The following is a 23,640-nucleotide window of genomic DNA, read 5'->3' as shown; positions in this document are numbered from 1 at the left end:
GCTCAACAAGTGTCCAAACTGTGGTGGGAAATAGAGTCAACATCTCCTGTTCTGCTACTGTTCAAGTAAATCCAGCATGTTTCTTCTTTACTTGTTTCCATATCATTTTGTTGTACTTTTATGATTTGCTTCGGCAACAGTCTTCTAAAGGTTCGGTTGTTGATGAGTAATTTGGTGGGAATATTTTTGTGGAAAAAGACTGCTTTGACGTGAATTGTGTTGGCGAATGACGCTACAGCTTATGTATGTACAGATGAAGAGTCTCTCTCCATTAGGTAAATGGCTTATGTATGGTTACAAATGTGGGAAGAGCTCAATTTATGATTTGATTCATATATAGAAATGAATCTTTAAGATATTCGATCAAGATTCGTAATCTTTAATAATATAATTTTTTTCTTTTTTACGTATGTTTTTTTCTTTTTTGGATATGCATATACATGGAAATGGAGAAAAGGTGGTGTCCCTTTGGATGCAGTGCTCGTCAACACATGCAGTGCAGTTTCCACTACAAAATCGACTTTGGACCCCCCGATTTAACCTCCCCTACAAGAAAAGCACAGTTCAAAGCCGGCGGATATCACTCTCCACCCCGTAAAGCAGATTAACTTAGACAGGAAAGCATAAAAAGTAGATAACCACTTCCGCATACACAGACATCCCCAACACTGCCTCATTCTCTCACATCCACATAAGCTTCATAGTCATAGATTAAAGCAGGTTGACAACCTAACTACACTCCCCCACTCCCTTTCCAAAGCCCTCTCATATATTCTCCAACAATCCCCAGTTCCCATCTCCAACCCATTCTTTCTCATCTATGTCTTCTAAAGGTCCATGAATTCCATCATGATAAACACCCCACAACCACTTGTTTGATCCTTCTTTCTTCACCTACTACCATCCATCGCTGCAGCAACAACAACAACAACAACGAGGAAGAGAGAGAGAAGCACATCTCCAGAAGATGAGAGCAGGTGGTTGCGCTGTGCAACAAGCCTTGACCCCGGAAGCAGCAGCTGTTGTGAAGCAAGCCATAAACCTAGCTCGACGGCGAGGACATGCACAGGTGACGCCCCTCCATGTGGCCAACACCATGCTTTCGTCTTCCACCGGCCTCCTCCGTGCCGCCTGCCTCCGGTCGCACTCCCACCCGCTGCAGTGCAAGGCTCTGGAGCTTTGTTTCAACGTTGCCCTCAATCGCCTGCCGGCCTCCTCTTTATCCACTCCCATCCTCGGTCCCACCCAAACCCATCTCCACCACCACCACCACCACCCTCCGTCCCTCTCCAACGCCCTCGTAGCGGCCTTCAAGAGAGCTCAGGCCCACCAGCGCCGCGGATCCATCGAAAGCCAGCAGCAGCCGCTGCTTGCGGTCAAGATCGAGCTCGAGCAACTCATCATCTCCATCCTCGACGACCCAAGCGTGAGTAGAGTCATGAGAGAGGCTGGCTTCTCCAGTACTCAAGTTAAGAGCAATGTGGAGCAAGCCGTATCCATGGAGATATGTGCATCCGCTTCTCCCACCCGTAGTCCTGGCAAGCCCAAGGACTCCGCCACTCACCTCACCACCCCACAAAAGACCAAAACGAGGTCTCTGCTTCAAGTGAAGAACGAGGATGTGATGAGTGTCGTTGACACTTTGGTCAGCGGGAGGCGGAGGAAGATCGTGATAGTGGGAGAGTGCTTGGCTACCGCAGAGGCTGTCGTTGGAGCAGTGATAGATAAAGTGGACAAAAAAGAGGTGCCTGAGGGTTTAAGGGACGTACAGTTCATAACACTCCCTCTCCTCTCGTTTAAGCATATGCCATTGGAGGAGGTTGATCAGAAGATTGGGGAGCTGAGGTGCTTCGTGAAGAGTTGCTGCGTGGAGAGAGGGGTTGTCTTGTACTTGAAGGATCTCAACTGGGCTGCCGAGTCCAGAATTGTTCGTGGGGAGAAGGGAAGAACTTATTATTGTCCTTTGGAGCATGTAATCATGGAGATTAGGAACTTGATCTGTGGTGGATTCGAGGGAGCAAATAGTAATGAGAGGCTTTGCCTCGTGTCGGCCGCAACATATCAGACCTACATGAGATGTCGGATTGGGAACCCTTCATTGGAGACTCTCTGGGGCCTTCAGCCTCTTCAAATTCCTGCAGGAGGCTTAGGATTAAGCCTCGACTGTGACAGGTACATCATCATGTTCTCTATGATTTCACTGTATATATATTGCAATGCCATACTCGTCAACATCCAGAATAATCATTTGTTACTCAGTAGTTATTATCCTTAATTAGATTGTTCTCTAATTTCGAGATTAGATTAAACAACTATCACACTAGCAATTTAATCTTTTGCATACAGGATGTGTTTTCTTCTAAATCTTTTAAAAGTTTAATCACTAGTCATTTCTTTTGACACTACAAAAGTTGGATGCCTGAAATTTTTTCCTTCATTCTCTTTATGTTCTTCTTAATTTCTTTCATCGCAAATGGGATTTTATCCACCAGAACAAAACAGTGGGCAGTGTCTTTTTCTTTTAATGAAGAATCACTTGTTCCAGAAAACATAGATGGAGAAAAAAATGTCTCGATAATTCACACTTTTTTGAGTAAATTTATATACATAGGTACCCTTTTTGTCTAACTCAAGTACTGTATCCAATTTTTCCTCAGTGATCTAAACCAAATGAGAAGCAAAATTGGTGGAGCTGCGCAACTTGTGCCTCCGGCAGAAGATGAAATAGGAAGTCATCTCGCGTGCTGCGCCGATTCTTCTATCAATTTTGAAGCTGAAGTTGAAATCTTGCGCAACCCTTCTTGTGGTAGCCACGGTTCGATATCCTCAAGCTTACCTTCTTGGCTCAAAAGATATAAAGAAGAGAACAGCAGAGCAAACAACGTCGATCAGGTAATCTAATCCGTGATTGATATTATTTTTGACTTAAGACAGTAGATACGAATGATAGATGCCTTTCTCTCTCCTCTTCCAGGGCTGTCTCCGACTAAAAGATCTATGCGGGAAATGGAACTCCATCTGCGGTTCATCCCATAAAACCAGTACTCATAGATCTGAGATAACAACTAATTGCTCTTCAGTTTCTCCATCTTCGTCTTCCATCTGCACGTACGGTCATCACATTCCCAGCTTGCAACAGAGCCACCAACCTTGGACTCTATCTCTCGGGGCAAAACACCCATCTAGAGGACACATCTTGGTGGCAGAAGCTGTTGACGAGGAACCTGAACATAATTCAAGAATCAACGATCGAGAGAATGCAGGGCAAACATTGCCGATCTTACCATGTGTTTACCCCCAGTCAAACCCTAACTCAAATTCTTCGAGTGGTACCATGGAGATGGAGTTCCTTTCCAGATTCAAGGCGCTCAATGCCGAGAACCTAAAGGCCCTCTGCAATGCACTGGAGAGAAAGGTCAGCTGGCAGCAGGATATAATACCTGAGATCGCGAGTACCATCCTCCAGTGCAGGTCGGGATTGATAAGAAGGAAAGATAAGCGGAAGCCTTCAGAGAGAAAGGAGGAGACGTGGCTGTTCTTTCAAGGAAGTGACACCGCAGGCAAGGAGAGGATAGCTAGAGAGCTCGCCAGACTCGTCTTTGGTTCTTACACCAACCTCATCACGGTTGGACTCGGTAACTTGTCGTCGACACGGTCCGACTCCACCGAAGACCCTCGGAATAAAAGGTCGAGAGCAGAAGCCAGTCGTAGCTATCTCGACTGCCTCTTTGAAGCCCTACGCGAGAACCCACACCGTGTTATCACGATGGAAGACATCGAGCAGGTAGATTACTACACTCTAGCGAGCATCAAGAGAGCCATGGAGGGAGGGAGGCTACAGAGCTACGGTGGTGAGGAAGTTGGTCTTTCTGATGCTATCGTCATCTTGAGCTGTGAAAGCTTCGATTCCCGGTCAAGGGCTTGCTCGCCTCTAGTTAAGCAGAAGGCCGAGGCCGAAGACGAGAAGCAAGAAGCATCCGAGGATGTGGATACGTGCCATTCGATAGATTTAAATGTTTGTGCCGCAGGCGACATAGATCTCGGGACCTTTGACAATGCCGGGGTGATTGAATCTGTGGACCGGGCGTTCTTCTTTAAGTTGCCTGAGGAAATATAATTTGTTTGTTTATTCAGATCTTGAGATATATGTTCGATATTTTTCTTTGAATGAGAGGAACCAAAAGCTATGGTGTTTAGGTTACGTTTGCATGTAGGGGAAGATTGTATATTAGTAGTTATCTTTGTGTAAGTAATTACGAGTTCTCTTGGGATTATATTGACCATCTCATAGTATTTGACCTCCTCTCTAAACCAAGTTTTTATCTTTAGTAAATACTTAATAATATGTTATAGCCTTTCTGAAAATTGTGTTTTAACCTCTCTCCTAAAGGTAAAAAAATTAATTTCCATTCATTTCCGATAAACTATTTAATCAAATTCAAAAAATTATTATGATATATAATGCACTAACCGATACATTTTAATTAAATTATGAAGTAAATCATTTAGGATAAAATACTCGTATCAGATTTTCTTTTTTTTTTTTTACGATAAAAGATTATAAAACTGGAAGTGAGAAAAACAAAAACAGAAAAGAGGGATACAATTCATAATTTCTAATATATTCTCCAAAATTCATAATTTATAGATCTTTAACCACATTTATTGTTGAAAGAATTAAGGCTGTCCAGTGAATTAAAATCAACCTTACAAGTCAGTGGGTGAACTATTATTCATCTCCCATTTGCATAAAATAGTTGTGTAATTCTTCTACAATGCAAAGAGGGCTAATACTCCTATCTAATCCAAGTGGGATGAGGAGTCCATTCAAATCCAAGTAGTAGGGTTCCCCTTCTTCTTGACTTGGATCTGCCACCAATGGACTTGCTTTATTTAGGTGATCGCGCTTCGACATGGACACACCTGTGGGTCCACCCCCATTGCTTTTGGAAAGATTAGGTATGACTTGTTTATACTTCGTCTTGTATGAATGAATCTTCTACGCTGACTTGTTTATTATACCTGTGGGTCCACCTAAAGCTTTGCATCATAATGAATCCCTGCCCTCAAAGCTACTACTCACGAAAAGTCTAATTTAGTGAAGCGCTAATCTACTTTATGGTTTTCATTTGGAATGTGCTTAGTTTGGCTTATATGAATCTCAACTTTCAACCATTTGATCTGAATCTCTAAGAAGAACGTTAATTCTTGGCAAAGGATGGAAGTAAATCCTCACTGGTAGAGTTAAAAATGGGCTCATCAACATAGATTTGTAAACTGAGAATATTGTTTCCGCCAGTCATAATATAAACAATAATATGGCATCAATTTTGCTTTTTTAAGAAATTGTTTTGAAATAAAAAAATCTCTCATACCGTATAATAAATAATCACCATAAATCTTAAACATGGAGAGTTAGTGTGAGACATAAAGAAATCTTCTTTTTACACAAGAAGAAAAACCTAAAACTCAATCCGACAGTGGAAGCAATAATGATTAGCACAGGACACTCAATCCTGCAAAAGATCCCCAGAATATTTGAGTATGTCCTGTAGACTCGATTTGTAAGCTTTGACAAAAGAAGTTGTTTCCTTAGTGGGTGTTGCATAAGGATCAAAAGCATTGCCGCGTTTCAGCAAAGCGAGAAGCATTCGGCTGTCTATTTCTGCACCACCCAGTTTGCACGAGAAAGAAGATGGCCATAAGTGGGTTCACTGTACTTTCAATCGATCCATCATATCGGTTTTTCCTCACTATAGGATCTTTACTTGAATGCAACCAAAGCAGGAGCTTCATCTTATGAGATTGTCCACTTTCACACTCCAAATAATAATAATAATAAAATGATTATCAATAGTCTTATCCTGATTTAGAATCAGAATTAATAATTTTGCTTTTATTATATATGAAATAAAAATAGATCGATTCTACATGATTTCAGCTTCGATTGAAGGATTGATTGTCCATCAATTGGATCGATTATGTTTCTACCAAATTTAAATTTAAAATAAATAAAAATAAATTGACCTTAGACCATTTTGATTATAGTTCAGGAATCGATGGTTTGGATTTCGGTAAACTTGAATCGTGTATTTTAATTTTAATTTTAATTTTTAGAATTTTTTTCTCCAATTAATTGTTAAAAGGATATGTTCGAATATTTAGGTTTTTAATTTTAATTTTTTTTTTGACTGGTTTAGAATCGAATCCAAACAATTGGAATTGGAATTAAATCGTCATAATCTGTTTCTAAATGGATTGGAACCACTGAACCATCAATCCGATTCGATTTTAGTTCTTAATCAATTCGATTATGGTTCGACTTAGATTTGAACGGTGATCGGAATCGATTGCAGGATTGTGTACGCGCATCACCGAAAACGAAAGATAGTGGAACGGATGCACAAGAGGACTCCACTTGAGGGTTACGCAAAGAAGAGTCGCTTTCGAAGGCAAAAGCACGATCTTCCTTGGAAAATATGAAAAGGGCACTACTTTTGATGTTTTGGTGATTCGATTTGGAAAGGAATCCCTTTCTTTTCTCTGCTTTAGATTCAATAACCCAACATTCTCATCCCCGGAAAGCAGCTGAGGCCATGGAATAGATTAAAGTTAAGCATCTAGTCTTTAGACCTTAAAGTTGGTGCTTTAAGAATCCTAAAAAGATAATAATCTACGCTCCTCTCTCTCTCTCTCTCTCTCTCTCTCTCTCATGCGCACTCTCCCTGAATGCAAGTGGATGATTAAGTGGATTGCATGGAATACAGTTCTTTTTTATGTCGCCAATCATTTGATGGGAAAAAAAATATATATAAAGTGTGTAGCTAATCTAATTAGAACTCGACGTATCAATAGACTCCTGTTGACGAGGCTCAACAGTCTCCGTTCTCGTAGAGCACCGGACGAGGAGGCTACGTCTAAAACCAAGTGGGAAGAAGAGAATTGTTTGGTCAGTGTTGGCTTTCCAAAAGATCAGTGCTTTAAAAGTAGTGGACATGTCATATGTGGCCTCCCCTTTCGCATGCTTATCCTGTCTGTTCTTTTCTTTTCTTTTTTTTATATTGAAGTCCCAAATGTTAACATAATTCTCCCTCGTCTTCGATCTTGAAAAGGGTGAAGTTTGAGGCCACTTTTGTTCTCTTTCATCGTGGTGCATATTGTGCCAATAAATAAAGCAAAAGAACTTTATATGTGTTTGTGAGTGAGCCGCGGATTTACTTGTAAAAAAGGTAAGAAAAGAGAATAATTAAGTTCAGAAACGAACCAAGATTGCATGCGTTGTATTTGAAGTGAAATGCAAGAAACTTTGGGGGTTAGAAATATATATACATACATATATATCATGATTTCACGAGAGAAAAGTAGTACAGAGATAGGGTTCATTCTCCACAAGATGCAAAGCTTGGTCGTAACATAAACAACTCTTCTTTGTGTACCTCGAAAGCATCAAATTCGCTCGCCTCGTTGTCTGGGGCATAACAAGTCATATCCAAGGAGGTGATCGTAACAGCTTTATGGCCACAGACTTGCCCGCTGTGGTGCAGTCGTCATCCAAACGCATCGACAAAAGCCGAATCGACTAATACGTTACACGAGTGGTGGATTCATATTCATAATCAATGTTGCAACATGAAATATATAGAATAATTAGTCGGATGATTTGACTATTACATTAGTCGGATCATTTGGTCAGTCGATCATTGATACGTCCTGCAGACTCGTGAGGAATTGTCCGTTTTTAATGATGAGTATTCCCACACAATTTTATCCTTCTGGAACATGTGAACTCCAAAAGGCACCTCTGAGGGTAAGGAAGACCTGACAGACTTATAAGTCCTGATTCCCATACTCATCAACCAATATGAAACTAAATGATCTTATCAGTGCTCCCTCCCGTAGTAGAGCTAAGGGCTCATAGCCGAGGTACAGGCATCGGACCCTCCTTCTAGCGCCAATATGATAATGGACTATTTGGTCAGTCGGTCATTGGTGCGGCCCGTAGGCTCGTGAGCAATTGTCCGCTTTGAGCGATGGGCATACCCGCACGATTTTGTCCTACTGAAGCTTGTGAACTATAATACAATGCATTATAGTATTTTTAACAATATCAGAAAAACATCACAACGTAATATGAAAATATTATATTACAATATTTTTGTATTGTGTTATAGTATTTTTTTTATATCACTGAATATATTATAACATAGTGTTGTTACTTTTATCCTTTGTTAAACACAGTGTTATTACAAAGTTTATACAAAAACATTGCATACTATTTATGTTACAGTATTTTCTGACATTGCTAAAAATATTATACCATAATATAAGAACAATGCCAGTGGATTAGTTTACCTTATGGACCAGTCCATCAAATTAAGAATATTTCACAATATATATATATATATATATATATATATATATATATATATATATATATATATATATATATAGTAATTTTAGAAATGAGGATATTTTTGAGAAAATTTCAACAAAAAAAAAGAAGAAGATTTTTTTTCCGAAAGTTCACTTGTAATGTTTAACTCTCTCCTCCTCCTCCAACCCTTACCCTAATATCTGCTAGTAACAGTTCGATGCCAAAACGAGGTTTTTCCCCCACACACAATATTAGAACAGTATGCTGCGTCAAGGCTACAGAATCATTTTCCTCAGCATAAGACCACCTAAAAGTTCAAAGATGCTTCTCAAACCAACTGGTCGATAGCCAAAGCAATAGCCAAACTTTGCACGAGGCACAGGAAAGCATCAGAAGCTAAAGGCTAGAGAAGCCTTCAGGGTACATTAGGGTATCCCAGTGTTTGTTCCTATCTAGCATAAAGAAGAGCCTCAAGATAAAATCAAATGATTCAATTAAAGCAAGCATATTTAGGTGTCCGCTACACTAAACTATCCCGTGTAGCAAATTCCTCGACATGTCACCACCAGAGAGGCCGCATCAACTTCTCATTCTTTATGTCCTACTACTGGCAATGCGCCAACCTAAGTTTATCACTGCTTTGTTTGCGAGCTTATATCAAGAGAATTCGAATGCCACCAACACACTGCAGCTGCTACTTTTGTGTCTTGTTGGTGTTCAGCCGAAAGCATCGTTATCTTTTTCGGATAAAGAAGAAGTTGGAGATGAATCCTTGTCCGGAAGCCATCCTTCAATTGTCCCAGGTAAAATATCTCATCTTTCATTATTACTCGAATCAGCGATGTCAGTGCGCCTTTTAATTGCTTCAGTGGCTATTAAAATGTTCGTACTGCAGTCCTGTAATCTATTTGTGACATCCAGCAAAATGGCAACCATGTCGGTCTTTCCAGCTCGGAAAGAATATAAACCATCTCTAAAATGCGCAGGCCTTCTTTGGATTAGTTTACGACAAGGATAGCTAGATGCTTCGCTAGGCTTTTGTTGGTAGGCAACTGTACTTGGTTCTGTGAGCATCGTCTTTCTTCTTTGTTAATTATCTATCTCCTCTAAGCTGTCATTCTTCATGAATTGTCGTACTGTGGAGACATGTTCCGTTGGATTGATTCACGACGGGGCCAATGTGAGGAAAAAGAGAAGATGCATGCGTCTTGGATCACGTAAAATATTTGGAGGAGACCACATTGTTGTCGTTTCACCCCTTTTTTTTGGCCCTTTTGGGGCTCCAATATTTCATGTACCAGAAGGCTCCTGTTAGGGTTGAAGGGGCTTAAAATCTTCCATTGGCTATAGGGCAAGGCTTTTATACTTGGTAGCATTCATGGCGACACGAAAGGCGAAGGCCTCGAGCTTTGCCCCGAGATAAAGTAAGACGTCACTAAAGCCATGCATGGTGGCTTTAACGGACAGATAAGTAATAAACGATAACTGGATATATGATCGATCGAGTTTATATGAATCGGAACATACTGATGATGAGACCAATTACTTCGTCCAAAGCTAATGATCCTCTCCTTCACTGTTTTACTTAGCTCTGAAACTCGTACCTCCTAAACTAAAAGAGAAGCCATGCATGAAGGAAAGTTTATTTCAGCTCATCTCGTCGGCTATTTTAATTACAATATGTTACTACGTTGGAGCATTCATATGCTCTTTAAAGATAAACAGTGGACAATACTTTCAGCATCAAAATCAAAGGCAGTGTCTCGAAAATCACAGCGTGGAATGCATTCTGACAAAGAATATTGTAACTGTTATACCATGTTGAGAACATCAGTAGATCTAACCGGTTCAAAAGATAAGCATGCAGACAGTCTATGAGAAGACAAGCTGCCAAACCTTCCGTTTTAGCTCAAGGAAAGAACATCTTGTTGGCATCTGCAAAAGATAAGCATACAGAGTCTCCACCTCTATCAACTTTTCCAGTCTTTAGTAAAACGAAGCCTGCATTAATTGGCCTATCTTTCGGTAAGAGTCTCCATCCGGCCTTTTCCTTTTTCTTTACCCTCGTTAATCTTTCATGTGAGATTGGCTGCATGGAAGTAAGAGAATTCTTGGATCCGGGAGCTCTGCAATCTGCAATGATTGCTAGTCTATCCGATAGAGATCATATCCCTGTTTTTTGGCGATATCATCATTTGAAAGTGATGATTTGGAGGAACCAAGGCGATGATGCATGCTTCAGTTGTAGGAAGCAAGGCAGTGAGCTTTTTTACTTTCTTTTTACGATCTTTTTCATTTTAAATCCAAGTTTCTTAAGATGAGGAGGTGGACTGGTCAACTACTACTAGTCATAGAGAGTAGAAACTGCATGCATGGCATGAAGGACGACAATATATGTTGGGGAAATGATGCTTTTGCAATGATGTGTCTCCGTCCTGAGATATTTGTTTGATGGAGGTTGTGGGCAAGGAGGGCCTCCCTTGGCAACAAAAGCTGCTGCTGGGTGGCTAATAGTGGAGCTCGGAAAAAGAGAGCATCGACAAGTTGCCCTGCTAGCTTGTGATGAGGGCATAAGAGAAGGTAGCGATCCCGAGACAAACAGTTTCCGGTGAGGCTTTGTATACAAGGAAGGACGGCACTCATACTTGTGCACAACCCCTAATGCCTTCATCCTATCGCTATATATGTTATCTGTTAGATATGGCGTGATGACAACTCTGAAGAATATGGTAGCTTTTCCTAGTGATAGATCATAGAGAATCGATGGAAGAATTACGTAGGAGGTCCTTAATTTTCTTGGTCATCTGTATTATAGTGATTGTTATCGGCAATCCTTTTTGTTATTGGCAATCTCCTTATTTCATACTATCATCTAAAAAATAATAAAATATAATTCTCATACTCCCTCAAAAATTGTTACTTTATACAACTCATTTCATCCGTCGATCAATTGTCTCTTAAAACATCAAACTCTAATTGCATCTCCTCCGAAGGAGAAGAAGCAGAAGAGTGATAAAAAGAGGTTTATGGAGTTGAAAGGGTTCGTTTGAAATTAAGTGACAAGCTGAGAGAATATTTAGAGATATTAAAAATTCTTAAAATTAGGTTATAAATAACAAAGAAAATACATTGCAAATAGAAATCTCGTTTATTATTTGTGTATGGCATCTCAACACGTCTTGCTTCTCTGGTAAGTGAAGCTTTAGTACAATCGTATAACTCAACGTAATACCATGCTATTTGAATTAGGAAAACAACCACTAATTGCAACAAAAAAGGTTTGGAGCTCGGCCCGATATTCTACATGGGCTGGAGCCCAAAATTTGATAGATATAAATTCGATTAGATCGAAATCTACTATAAGTCAATTGCGTCAAAAAGTCAATTTGACACCCTTTTCTCCCTAAGTGATCCAAATCATTTAGTCATAACGAGTTCAAATTTACTTGGACCCAATCATATCGATCACTAATTCTTCGAACATGGTTTGGTGTATGATCCATTCAAAACAAGCAAGTTGTCTACAGTAGGCTTCTTATGTAGAGAGTCACACCGAATGAGAATTTGCTTAGTTTATGCCCCTTTGAGTTTTTAGGATCCAAGAAAGATAAATTTAGTTTTTCATGCTTGTAAGAATCTAATTAATCGTCTCTTTCGGATAATCAACATTATCTGTTAGATGATTTGGCTTACTGTTGGAAGAGCCATAATAAATAATAATTATATTAGGACTCAACGAATCTCATGTAACCATGATTTAGCTAAGCTTAATCAATTGATCCTAACAACAATTTACATATCAGTTAATTTGAAGTATTTGGAGTGATAAGTTTCTCATGTTTCTTTTCTTTTTCCCCTTATTCCTTCTTTCTTTCTAGCTTCTTCTTCTTATTCAATCGTCATAATCTATTCTTGTCTTTCTAAGTGAGACTCTAACTCGGTCCATATCTGTAGTGATTTAGTTGTTCCCCACTTTTGTTTTTGTTTTTTATTGTTCCTAGTCATTTTAATATCTGATAAATATACGTATTCATTTCCAATACGGCTGTCATTAGAACCTGCCGTGACATCACAAACAAGATTTAGAGCATGAGTAACATCTATTGGACCATAGGAAGGCTCTATTTGGTGGTGCCAAGCTCAGCATTTCTCGTTCATGAAGTCCTGTTTCATGTGGAATACGGTGTTCTTTCCTTGTGTTGCTCGTTTGGGGTCTCCAATATGTTGTCTCTTTCCTTCCAAGCCACGCTTTCGACCCATCAATAGAGTACGCTGGGGTGAGAACGAGATACCAACCACTACCACATGCTCCACCAGTATGAGGAGACTATGGGAGTTCGTGGGTCCTTCTTCCACCCTCCTCCGGCTCGGCATTACTAAGCATAACATCGATGGCGTCAAGCGTTTGATTGGGTCGGACAAAGTGGCCATTGGTTACCTTGTGGTGCCAACTTCATGCACCCATCGCCTACTTTAGAGCACCAATTGGTGATTCATCTTGATCAATACAGTTTTCTATTAGTTCTAATCGAGAAAAAAAGCACTGTTATTTGTATTGTTATGCACAAAAGAAAAAAGGTTAGATAGTGTCATCCCAATCATCAGATATATATATAAACATGTGATGCTTAGTATTCAACATTTGGCTTGCAAATACATCAGTTGATCTTGGTGGAATTTATAAACCATTATTAATTTCTCCCATCATCATCCTCCTCCCCTTAATGTGTCTATCACAGCCTGGCCTTCTGCTACATAACATGGAACAGCGTGCGTTACGGCTAATTAAGCCTAAAGAGAGAAGAAAAAAACCTGCTAAAGACAGACTGGAGCTCGGCGTCCTTAGACTTCGACGCTGCAGGCGGACATCTGCTGGAACCTGACGGTGGCGTCGGATCCTGACCTCCCGGTTTGAAAGGTGAGGAAGGCCGGGCAGCTGACGAAGAGGTGGTAGTGGTCGGAGGTCCAGGAGCCGACCTTCCATCTTATGCGGCCGTCGATCTTGACGTGGAGGATGAGGAAGCCGGAAGCCTTGTCTTGGGTGAGGGCGTCGCAGAGGTAGGGCGCCACCGGGACGTTGGGGCCGAAGAGGTAGGGCGACCAGATGACGACGTCGTTGTGGCCCTGGTACATCGGGGGCAGGGCGGTGGCGAGGCTGATCTGCTGGTTCTTGTAGGCGGCGTAGACGAAGATGCGGTCGTAGTAGATGCCGATGCGGTCGTTGGGGTTGCGGGAGGCGATGGTGACCTGGAAGACGGTGGAGAGCAGGTTGCTGGGTGGGCCGGTGTAGTTGAACTGCAGCACCACCGCGCCCTGCAGGTAGAACCGGGGCTTGGTGGGGCGGAGCACCAGCCAGATGATGAGGATGATGAGAAGGATCAGAATTATGAAGCCGACGATGCACCCTATGATGCGCCAGAAGCGCTTCCGGAGCTTCCACCACTTGCTGTGGTCGCCGCAGTTCTTGTCCGACATCTTCTTCAAAACCACACGCAAATTGAGGGATGAACGCAGTAGAAATGTCAATGGAGGAGACAAGGAAGGTTCGGTGGCAGGCAAGTGAAGCAATATATAAGAAAGAAAAGAATGGTAGTACTACACCATGGCATAGAAGATTAGTGCGATGGCATGGTGTGCTCGGGTGTGCGGTGGTGAGCCTGTGACTGATGATTAAGGATAAGATTCTTCTCCTATGCTCGGTAAAAGTAAAAAAATATGGGAAATATTAGGTGATCCATCGCTTGTTTACCGTATGATATGATTCCCGATTCTCACGGTAATTTAGTGCATCGAGTGACGAGCGATTACCATCATTCCTTGTCTCAGACAGATGCTTGTCCAAAGCTGTGGGTCGGCAGTGATGGAATGAGTTTAGACACCTTTCTATCCTCCACTACTGCGACGTGCCACCAACCTTTGGCTTCTTGCAATCTGCGCACGCATCATTCGCCACTCCTTTTCCCCTTTAGACTCTCTTCCAGTGAGAGGTTTGCTCCGTCGTCCTACACTCGCAAATATTCTATCATATCACAAAGCAAAGATGGCTTAACCACTCGTAGGGTGATGGATCTCCTAACGTACGAAGTAGCATAATCATAAGAAACAGAAGAAGTAGCAAAGCTAAGTCACTTTTCTACGGCAGGAAGAAGGGTGGTAAAAAAGAAGGCGTCGTCGTCGTTCCTTTTGGAAGAGACACGTCTGCGGCGACGATGCATGTCTCCGTGAGGTCTCACAAGTATCTCTGCTACGCACGAATTATTCTTCCCGTCATTATTATGTTGACGGGTAAAGGAGGTCTACGATGTGGACGTGTGGAAATACGAAGCGTATAATAATCTAAGATGATCAAGCAAAAGTCAAATAGATGACCGATCGCGTTGTTCCTTTCGAAGCCTGGCATAAAAAGCATAGCCAAGTAGCTACAATCATGTATTTATATATTGTTTTCACCCTACGGCATTTTAAGCCACCAAAAGGAGTTACACCAAACCTCGGCATACAAGCGATTCGATAAGATCGAAGGCAGCAGCCCACAACAGAGAGATCCTTTCCAGCCGACAAAATTTAGAGATAGAGAGGAATGGAAGTATCCACGAAGCACTTTTTACCTCAGTGTCCGATGTGATCGAACGAATTAAACAAGCACAGGCCACGCTGCGCCACTCAAGTCAATTTCTCATTCGTAACACAAAACAGACATGCGGTGGGCCCCGAAAGGAAAGCATTGACGCTATGGCGGATGATCTATTCCTCCTTGCGTCCCTAATACGTTATTATATTCCTTGTAGTCGAGTCTTCTATATATATATATATTCGAAAATTAAGAATTTAATTTTAGTGGATTGTGGCTAAGCTAATTATTATTTTATTAGATCAATATTTTATAGGTTAAAAGTATAGATTCCAAACTCTAAATATTTAATAAATGGGAGTAAAATATTATTATTATCAATTAATATTTAAGATATTAAAATATATAGGACTATTTATCGTCTCGCGAACCACCGCATGCATGTTAGGCGAGCCACATACTTCCACCTCCTAGAAAAACGTTAATAGCTACATCTCATATTAACTTCCATCATCGTTGTGAGAGGAAAGAACCTCGTCAACTAATCACGACCTGTCCCATTAATGAAATGAAGGGGGCAAATGAGACAAAAACACATCTTACCAACCAGAGAAGACACTAATTGTATCTCAACCACACGCTGCCATCCTCATCTAGTTAGGAAGCATATGAAACATGGAATCTTCGTTTATCGAGCATCGCTCCAGAAGTTGATAGTGCGAGAGATAGAAAGATACAAGAAGAAGAGCTGTACGGAGTGACGGCTTCTCTTGAAAGGATTTAATAGTTTCATTTTTGCAAGATCAAGTAAAAGATGTATATGAAGCTAATACTACGTGAGAGGATAAGGAAAAGCGCTTCATGTAATCGGCCCAACACATGGAATTTGGGTGCTTCGTGAAACACTTTCCATGTCCTCTTAAGAGCATGGAAGAGTGCTTCACTTAATCGCCCAATACCTATTTGGGTCCTTAGTTGTCTCGATTTATTAAGTATCTTACATAATCAATAGTAATATTTGATGATACTATATAATTATTTCCATAAATTAATTCTTTGCTTAAGTTTTTTTTTTTAATGTATACTTTTACTCGAGAGAAAATATATTTAATTTTTGAATCCTTTGAATGTTGTATTACTCTACTACTTTATATATATCAATTTAAACATAAGAGAAGTTTTTATCATAGTATACCCTACATAATTTATATCATCCCTTATTGTACCTATTTCTTGAGGTGGTCTATTACCATATACTTTTGATGATCTTAATCGCTAGATCTTTTTGAACCAACTCAAGGAAAGACTCAATTAAGAGGTTGAGGTGCTTCCTCATACGAGTCATGCAAGGCTCCTCTTGTTGGTGATTTGGATGAATGCTACATGAAGTCTCACTATCAACCCTTAGAGATGGGACATAACTTAGCTTCAATGAGCTAATATTCGCTCATCTAAGTAATGACATTCAAGTTGGACAAAACTTGGGTGATTTAGGTTAATTATCCCTTTTTAGCTCCGATCAATCTCGGAGGGAAAGGATCGTATGGACAAAGAAGACTAAGCTAAAAGACTCCTTGTTGCTTCAAGAGATTCAAAAGAACCCTCCATTTAAGTCCTTATTAGAGCTTGAAAACCTACACTCATGTTAGGCCAAAAGGTAAATGATTGATGTCCTGAATTAAACATTGTAATATGTATATGATAATATAAATATTGCGATAATATTGATATCGAGATATTCCTCGATGAAACTTGTAAAGTAACATTATGAGTTGGGTGCTAGGTTGATAGATGAGATTTTTCGGATAAGAATGTCCTTAATAAAAAAAGAAAAAGAAAAGATGGAGGGATAATTGAAACCCAACCTCTAGTATATCAGTATAGATATAAAGATAGCAATTTAACATATATGACTAATCATTAAGTTCAGTAGCTATAAGCTTAAACTCTAGTGAAAGAAAAATCGTTAATGACTCTAATGCTTGATGGTCAAGCAAACCTATTACAAAGAGTTATGTTTGGTAATCTTATATGAATGCTCATGCAATTATCTCTCTGCTCCATATTGATGGTTATTAAAGACTCGATAGGCAGACATGAGGTATGATATTTTCCTAAAGAAAATATACTTAATTCACTAAATTATTTGAATATTTATATGAACTTAAATATTATTAAAGTATCATAAAAATGTGTTAACTAATTTAACTGTGAAATATTTTAATAGTTTATCGTAAGATATTGGGATCGAATCTCTTTAAAATTAAGGATTGCATATCTTACGAGACATTTTAGGAATTTTATTTTATTTTTAAAAGTTTGTGGGTCTTTTGGTGTTTAAAATAATAGTAAAAAGTGAAAAGATACTTTTTTTTTTGGATAAATCACCTAAACAACGTAAAATTAATTTTTTATATAAATTTATTGTATATTTATTAAGTATGCTATTATTTTATCAATTCTGCAATCGGATTGGTTGATCCATTGATTTTTCATCTTTGTTAATCCAGCAATCGGAGGAGTCGCGAGCCCTAACTCTGCGTTGTGGCGCCACCGCAGTCGCGCGTTCTCCCTCTCCGCGCCCTTGCCCGTCGCCCGCGGCCGCCGGTTGCCCGCCGCCGCCTCACCTACGGTATTCCTCTTCCTTCATTGCCTCCTCCTCCTCCTTCCTTTCTTTCTTTTTTCTTCTTCCGACCTCCTTTTTCCTTCTTCTTCCCCCTCCTCCAGCTGAGTGACCGGACCCGTAGTCTGGTACGGGTCCCGGTACCTGAAATTTCTTTCCTTGCGTAAGCCCTCAACGATGTTGGCCTTTATAATGGGTTGCCCTAGGAAACGGTGGAGGGAACAGGATCCAGAGGCAGAAATATGGGATCGGGAGAATGGTTGGAGGAGGCGTTGGTGGAACTCTGCGGGAGGATTGAAACTGGCTTAGATTTGGACGGGGATCTCATCCGCGGTCTCGTGTCCTTCTGCGAGCTCGCCCCGCCTCAAGACGCCGCCGATTACCTCACCGTTCGTATCCCTTTCTTTCTCCCCTCTATATGTTTTGCTTTTTCGGCAATAATGATTTCCATCCTCAAATAAGCGACTCTTAGGATGGTCATCATGACCTTCGATCCTTATATATCAGAAAGTCTTATGCTAGTAAGGTTTGCGATGCCCTTATTCTGCAGAATATCATTGGCCTGGAAGCTGGAGAAGATATGATTCAAGAATACATGAAAAAGAGGGGGTTTGTTGATTCTGCTGCCAAAGTTGCAGAGATAAAAGCATCAGGGTTTCAAGCCTATGCGAAGCCACCGGCAGATGAAGGCATGGTTGTTGCAGCCAAAAAGCAATCAAGGCCGTCTAAAGACATAAATTCAACAGTGATTCATGTCAATCAAACGGAAAATGGGTCCAGAGGTGCATCTAAAGGAAATTCAAGTGTTCCAAAAAAGAAAAAGGGTGGAAAAACTGTCACCCTTGCTGAGGCAGCAAAGGGGTCTGTTGTTTTCCAGCAAGGAAAGCCCTGTTCTTGTCAAGCTCGACGGCACAAGCTCGTGAGCAACTGTTTATCTTGTGGCAAGATCATATGTGAACAAGAAGGAGAGGGTCCCTGCAGTTTCTGCGGTGTGCTTGTGTTGAGAGAAGGCAGTACATATGCTGGTCTTTCTGACCCCGGAGTTCCTCTTTCTGAAGCTGAAGCTGCAGCAGAAGCATATGCAAAAAGGCTTGTAGATTATGATAGGAACTCTACAGCACGGACTAAAGTTATTGATGACCAGAGTGACTATTATGAGATCGAAGGAAATAGCTGGCTCTCCACAGAGGTCTTATTCTTTAAACCATCAATTTTCCATGTCTTGATTGCATCAAGTTTCTTCAAAATTGTGCTTTTCTTCAAACTGCTTTTGTTTCCTGATTACAATAAGATTTTGGTTTTGGAACTCTGTTCAAAGATAAATAATCAACAAGTAGTCGTTGGCTCACCATTTTCTTGAATCATTTATACTGGAAAAGAAAAGCATTCTGATGTACTAGTCTGCTATACAGAATTTCTCAGATCTGGAACATTTCCTAGTTGGTTTTTCATCAAACATTTATGATCTCTCTATTTGCTTAATGCTAGTCAGAGAAGGCTTAGTAGAAGCACCAATGAGTAATCATGACTGAATATATATCACTAATAAAAGGCTTAACAACTGAAATGGGCTTAAAATTGGATACAAGGAGTGGTTTGGAGATTCATATGGAAGTTATCGTAAGCATAAGCATTAGATTCTCAGTTTGTAAATCCAGATAGTAAATATTCAAGTTACCCTAAGTAATAGACATTAGGAAATTATCATTTTGATTTCCTTTTGATGAGAATAAAATGGCACAAACATTCTATGTTAACAGAAAGTTGATGCTATTGCTCATTGGACTGGTTTTTTTGCATCAGTGAAATGGATATGGGCATTCCTGTTAACTGTTAACATTTTGTTCTTCCAAATGTTACGTGCTAAGTAGACATTGACATTCCTTTCTATTTGGTCGCAAGTCGTCGGTTTTTTTTGTGGGATGATTTGGAGGCCTAGATTGGGCAACTTTGGCCACTATTGGTTTGGCCAAAGCTATTCCACTGGTGTTGAAAATTTTATCTTCGATAATGAACTGAACCTGATGGTAGACTCGACTTCAAGAGCTAGGCCTGACTTCAATATCAGTTACGTGGACATTAATATAGTCTTTTCACATTAGCTCCCGTCTCATAGCGTTGTTTGCTAGTATAAAGATACTTCTGGTCCTGAGTTGTACCTATGTATCAAAATCAACCTATCTGAGCCCTATAGATCAATTTTGAGGGGTTCAGCACTAAATTGGTAGACAAACCATTATAGGTTTACCTTGTCTATGTGCAAACTGCAAACCAGCCCCTACAGTGATTTGATAGAGTTTGATAGTTGTTTCCTACCTCTAAACTGGACTAAAGAACTATATGTATAGTATTCATCATGATGCCTAATTATAGTAGGATTTTGTTTAGTTGCAATTTGATGATCAATAGTTGTGTCAAGTCAGATGGACAATACTTGAGAATCCCCATCCTATCCACAGAAGCCAAGGCCATATAGCAAGAGAGTAGGTCTTCTTCTACATTGAAATAGGTATATTCGTTACTGCTTTAGTGAGTCTTGGAGGATTTTACCCCAAATAGAGAGACAAATTGGTGCTCAAAGAGGCTGACTATGGTTATGAAGTCGGGCAGGCTAATTATATTTCAGCAAACTTCACTGAGAAAGAGTATACAACTATAACCCACCTATATCTTCTCTCGATCCTCCATAGCTGTATCAATCTGCTAATAACATATCTGGAGGTTGAGGATAGCTGACTTACAACTCTTTCTTGAACAACATGTATGGTCTAATGCAACAATCAATTCACAAGCATCAACAACCAATTAAGAAGGTGAACACTCAAGTCGTGTCATTACAAGTTGGACAAGGTCAAATCAACCTGCTTTAACAAAAAATTATCATTCATCAGCCGAGTTGAAGTTCATTCTTGCTGTTTACAATTGGATTTTATTGGTTTACCTGTTTACGAAGCTGTAAAGAAGCCATATCATGCTGTTGAATGCTGAAATTTCTATGTAATATTGTTATCATTATTGTGAAGATGCCTTAATGTTGCATGGAATTGATCTCAATTAAGCTTCTGTACTTCAGGAGAAGCAGCTTTTACAGAAAAAGCAAAAGGAAATTGAAGAAGCTGCTGAAGCAAGAAAGAGAAAAGTTATTGTCACATTTGATTTGCTAGGCCGCAAGGTTGGTGACTTGTAGTTTGGCAATTGTAATTTCTAGTTAAAGTGATGGAAAATTGTTTATTTGTCCTATCATTTTGTGGTATTGCTCCTTTTAAGTATATGTTTACTGTTGCTACTGCTCCAATAATTGGTCTTCATAATGCTATAAACTATACTTGATTGTAAACATGTAGGGTCTAGAAACATGACATTTTCTCTATGCAGCTTGCTCATACCTATCAAAAATGGATACTTCAGGTACATGCGGTATCAGTGTTGGTTGTATAATGTAGGGCACTTTTAGGATATTTCTAAGATACTTATCAAAATTTCCATTTTTGATCATGACAACAAGCCATTGTCTGGTCAATTGAGCTTTATTTAGTGAAACAAGTAATTAAAGGAGCAGAATGCTTTTTTAATGAATAATGGATACTGTTGAAAAAAGTTTCAGTGAATTTTGTGATATTTGAATGTTGGAACTTCTATAGAAGAGACAAATATATTATCAGATATAACATATATACCTTTTGTATTATCATCATATAATTAACGAAGATAACTTAAAAATCTCACTTCATATTTTATTAGATCTTGTTGTCTTTTCTATATTTTTTGAGTACTGTCACTAAAATTACTCTCTTTCATGGCTCATATATTACGAATTCTACTTAATTACTTGTTATTATTTACTAATTTTTTTGTTATCGTATAAAAGTATCATATATATGATACCTTTTGTTGTCATATTATTTACTATATTATATATATCATATGCAATATTGTATTTTTGAAATGTTTTCTTATTGCCTTATTCATATTGGTATCTTATTTTTTTTTAAGATGTCATATTAGCATATATATCCATTATCCATATTCCTGCTTCATAAGTTCGTTCCTCTGATTTCTTATTGTTCTATAAATAACCTCTAATATGGATGTTCCTCGTAACATTATTAATGTAGGTTGAAGGTGAAAGTGGTACTAGTTAAATGGCTTAGATTATGCATAGGAAAGCAGTCTTAAGAAGTCCATTTGTTCTGTATTCTGGTTCCAGTTCGATGGGCAGTTCATCAGTCTATCAACTTGTGAGAACTAATTGAAAATTTTTCTACATTTTTTTTTTTGATACTATCCATTTCTGATGCAAGTTTTTTCTTTGCTTCAATAGACATATTTGTGCTTATGAAGGCTTTTTATGCCAGACTTGATATTATTTAATTATAATTCATTTGTAATTATGCAGTATCTGTAGATACATGATATGATGCGGCAGTTAAGTATTTTTTTGTCTGTGTTTGGGTGGACTTTAAATTTAAGCTTTGCCGGAGATAGATAGATATCCTGCAGTTGTGTCCTGAACATAGCACTTACGTTTTGTTCTACTGCACTAATCTCTGTTTTGTTTTCAGGTAATCTTGAATAAGGAAGAAGCTTCAGACACAGAGTACAGTATATTAAGACCTGAAGAAAGAGAATCAAATCGCATAAAGCCTAATCCAACCGTTAGTCTGCAGCCAGTCTTTGTTTCAACAGGCCCTAGAAAAGATCCAGCCAAAGGAAAGCGAAGAAAGAGAATGACAAATGGTTTATGCCTGGAAATAAGTGGTAGAGTCCAGCACGAGAACATGGAGATGCGCCAGTTTCATCGAAATGATCACAATGATCATGGTCTATCAGGCGAAGGCTTTTGGCAAGATAAAGAAGATACACACGAGTGTTCTCTAGATTACAACTAAGAGAGAACTTTAAGTGGAGCTGCCATTGTGTTCCAACTCTTCAATGGTTTCTGTCGATGCTGTAGATCGACATGACCTTGGTATTGAGATAAATGAAACAAGACTGTTGATACTTCAACAGTGACTGTTTTTTGTTCAAAAAAGAGTATATTACATAAAGGTTGTATATTTGTTTTAATAAAAAGAGATCCCTGCTCATCCAAAAGTAATAAATGTGACAATTCAGTAGGTCGATGGATCTTGCCGAGCTATGAGTACATTTGATCTCAAAGAAAAAAGAAAAAGTGAGTTTGCAAATATTTCAAGTGCATTCGATATGTTTTTAGAAAAGAAATTAAGATCCAAAGCGAGACGTACATTTAGTATTGACCAAGGTGGTCTTACAACATAGTTGACGACATATTAGTAGTTAGTAGTTGTGTTGATAACATATTAGTAGTTAGTAGATGTGTTCCTTAGACAATTTTGACCATTGCTAATTACAAACCCTGGGTATAAATAGTCTTTCTTATTCTTTTTTTTTTTTTTTTTTTACATTTTTTTGTTTGTTTGTTGATACTTGATACTACTGTCTAACTTGAACGTTAAAGAGATCGATACAGACTTGATACAGGCTTTCCCCACCTGATCTTCTTTTAGGATCTTAAACACTGTCACAAGCAACACGGATCACAATAGAATCTAGATCAACATTCAAATCCTTATCAATAATCTCATAACGCGTTTGGTTGATTGATCTGCTACCACCTCGAGACTCTGGTGGTGTAACACTCCATTGTGGCCACACCTCACCATTCAACTTTGATGTTAACACTTTCCATGAAGGCATCGGTGCATGATGATCCATCATATTCGTGCAAACCGAAACCTCCACCTCAAACACCATCAGATTCTAGCCATGAACCATTCGTGTTTAATTTGAGCCAATTAGGTATAAAGTAATTACTTATGTCATTCTTCTCTTGGTTGAAAGAAATAAATTTTTGTGCCTCCAATTTAAAAAAGATTAATGGTAGACAAAAAAAAAAGTTAAACCAAAAACATAGTTACTTACAAAAATTACATAAAATTACAGTTGGGCCATGAACGAGTCGTTTGTCGAATCAGACGATAAGGTGTTGGGCTCGGGGAAGATCGGTGCAACACGCTTGAGTGTGGGGGTGCTGCACTCCACTGTGAGCCT

At 39.3% G+C, this 23,640-nt stretch overlaps 3 protein-coding genes across 4 annotated transcripts; 2 read left to right on the top strand and 1 right to left on the bottom strand.

The window, feature by feature from the left end:
• Positions 1-791: 791 nt before the first annotated feature.
• On the top strand, positions 792-4,250 carry LOC135640665 (protein SMAX1-LIKE 3-like). Its single transcript, XM_065155347.1, has 3 exons — positions 792-2,172; positions 2,658-2,892; positions 2,975-4,250. Exons 1-3 carry the CDS (start codon positions 968-970, stop codon positions 4,115-4,117), a joined length of 2,583 nt encoding a protein of 860 aa, XP_065011419.1. The 5' UTR covers positions 792-967; the 3' UTR covers positions 4,118-4,250.
• Positions 4,251-12,982: 8,732 nt separating this feature from the next.
• On the bottom strand, positions 12,983-13,928 carry LOC135639647 (NDR1/HIN1-like protein 1). Its single transcript, XM_065153497.1, has one exon. The coding sequence runs from the start codon at positions 13,847-13,849 to the stop codon at positions 13,217-13,219; it is 633 nt and encodes a 210-aa protein (XP_065009569.1). The 5' UTR covers positions 13,850-13,928; the 3' UTR covers positions 12,983-13,216.
• Positions 13,929-17,444: 3,516 nt separating this feature from the next.
• LOC103990042 (uncharacterized) lies at positions 17,445-22,685 on the top strand. 2 transcript variants are annotated; one of them, XM_009409063.3, is made up of 5 exons: positions 17,445-17,577; positions 17,775-17,957; positions 18,119-18,757; positions 20,642-20,740; positions 22,131-22,685. In XM_009409063.3, the coding sequence occupies exons 2-5, from the start codon at positions 17,811-17,813 to the stop codon at positions 22,455-22,457; spliced, it is 1,212 nt and encodes a 403-aa protein (XP_009407338.2). In that variant the 5' UTR covers positions 17,445-17,577; positions 17,775-17,810; the 3' UTR covers positions 22,458-22,685. The 2 variants fall into 2 exon arrangements, with proteins under 2 accessions (XP_009407338.2, XP_065010160.1); XM_065154088.1 differs by having other exon boundaries at positions 17,673-17,957.
• Positions 22,686-23,640: the final 955 nt, after the last annotated feature.

This window comes from Musa acuminata, chromosome BXJ3-6, assembly GCF_036884655.1.
Source record: "Musa acuminata AAA Group cultivar baxijiao chromosome BXJ3-6, Cavendish_Baxijiao_AAA, whole genome shotgun sequence".
Classification (NCBI taxonomy): domain Eukaryota; kingdom Viridiplantae; phylum Streptophyta; class Magnoliopsida; order Zingiberales; family Musaceae; genus Musa; species Musa acuminata.
The sequence above is the reverse complement of the archived record's forward strand: the minus strand, read 5'-3'. Positions and strand labels throughout refer to the sequence as shown.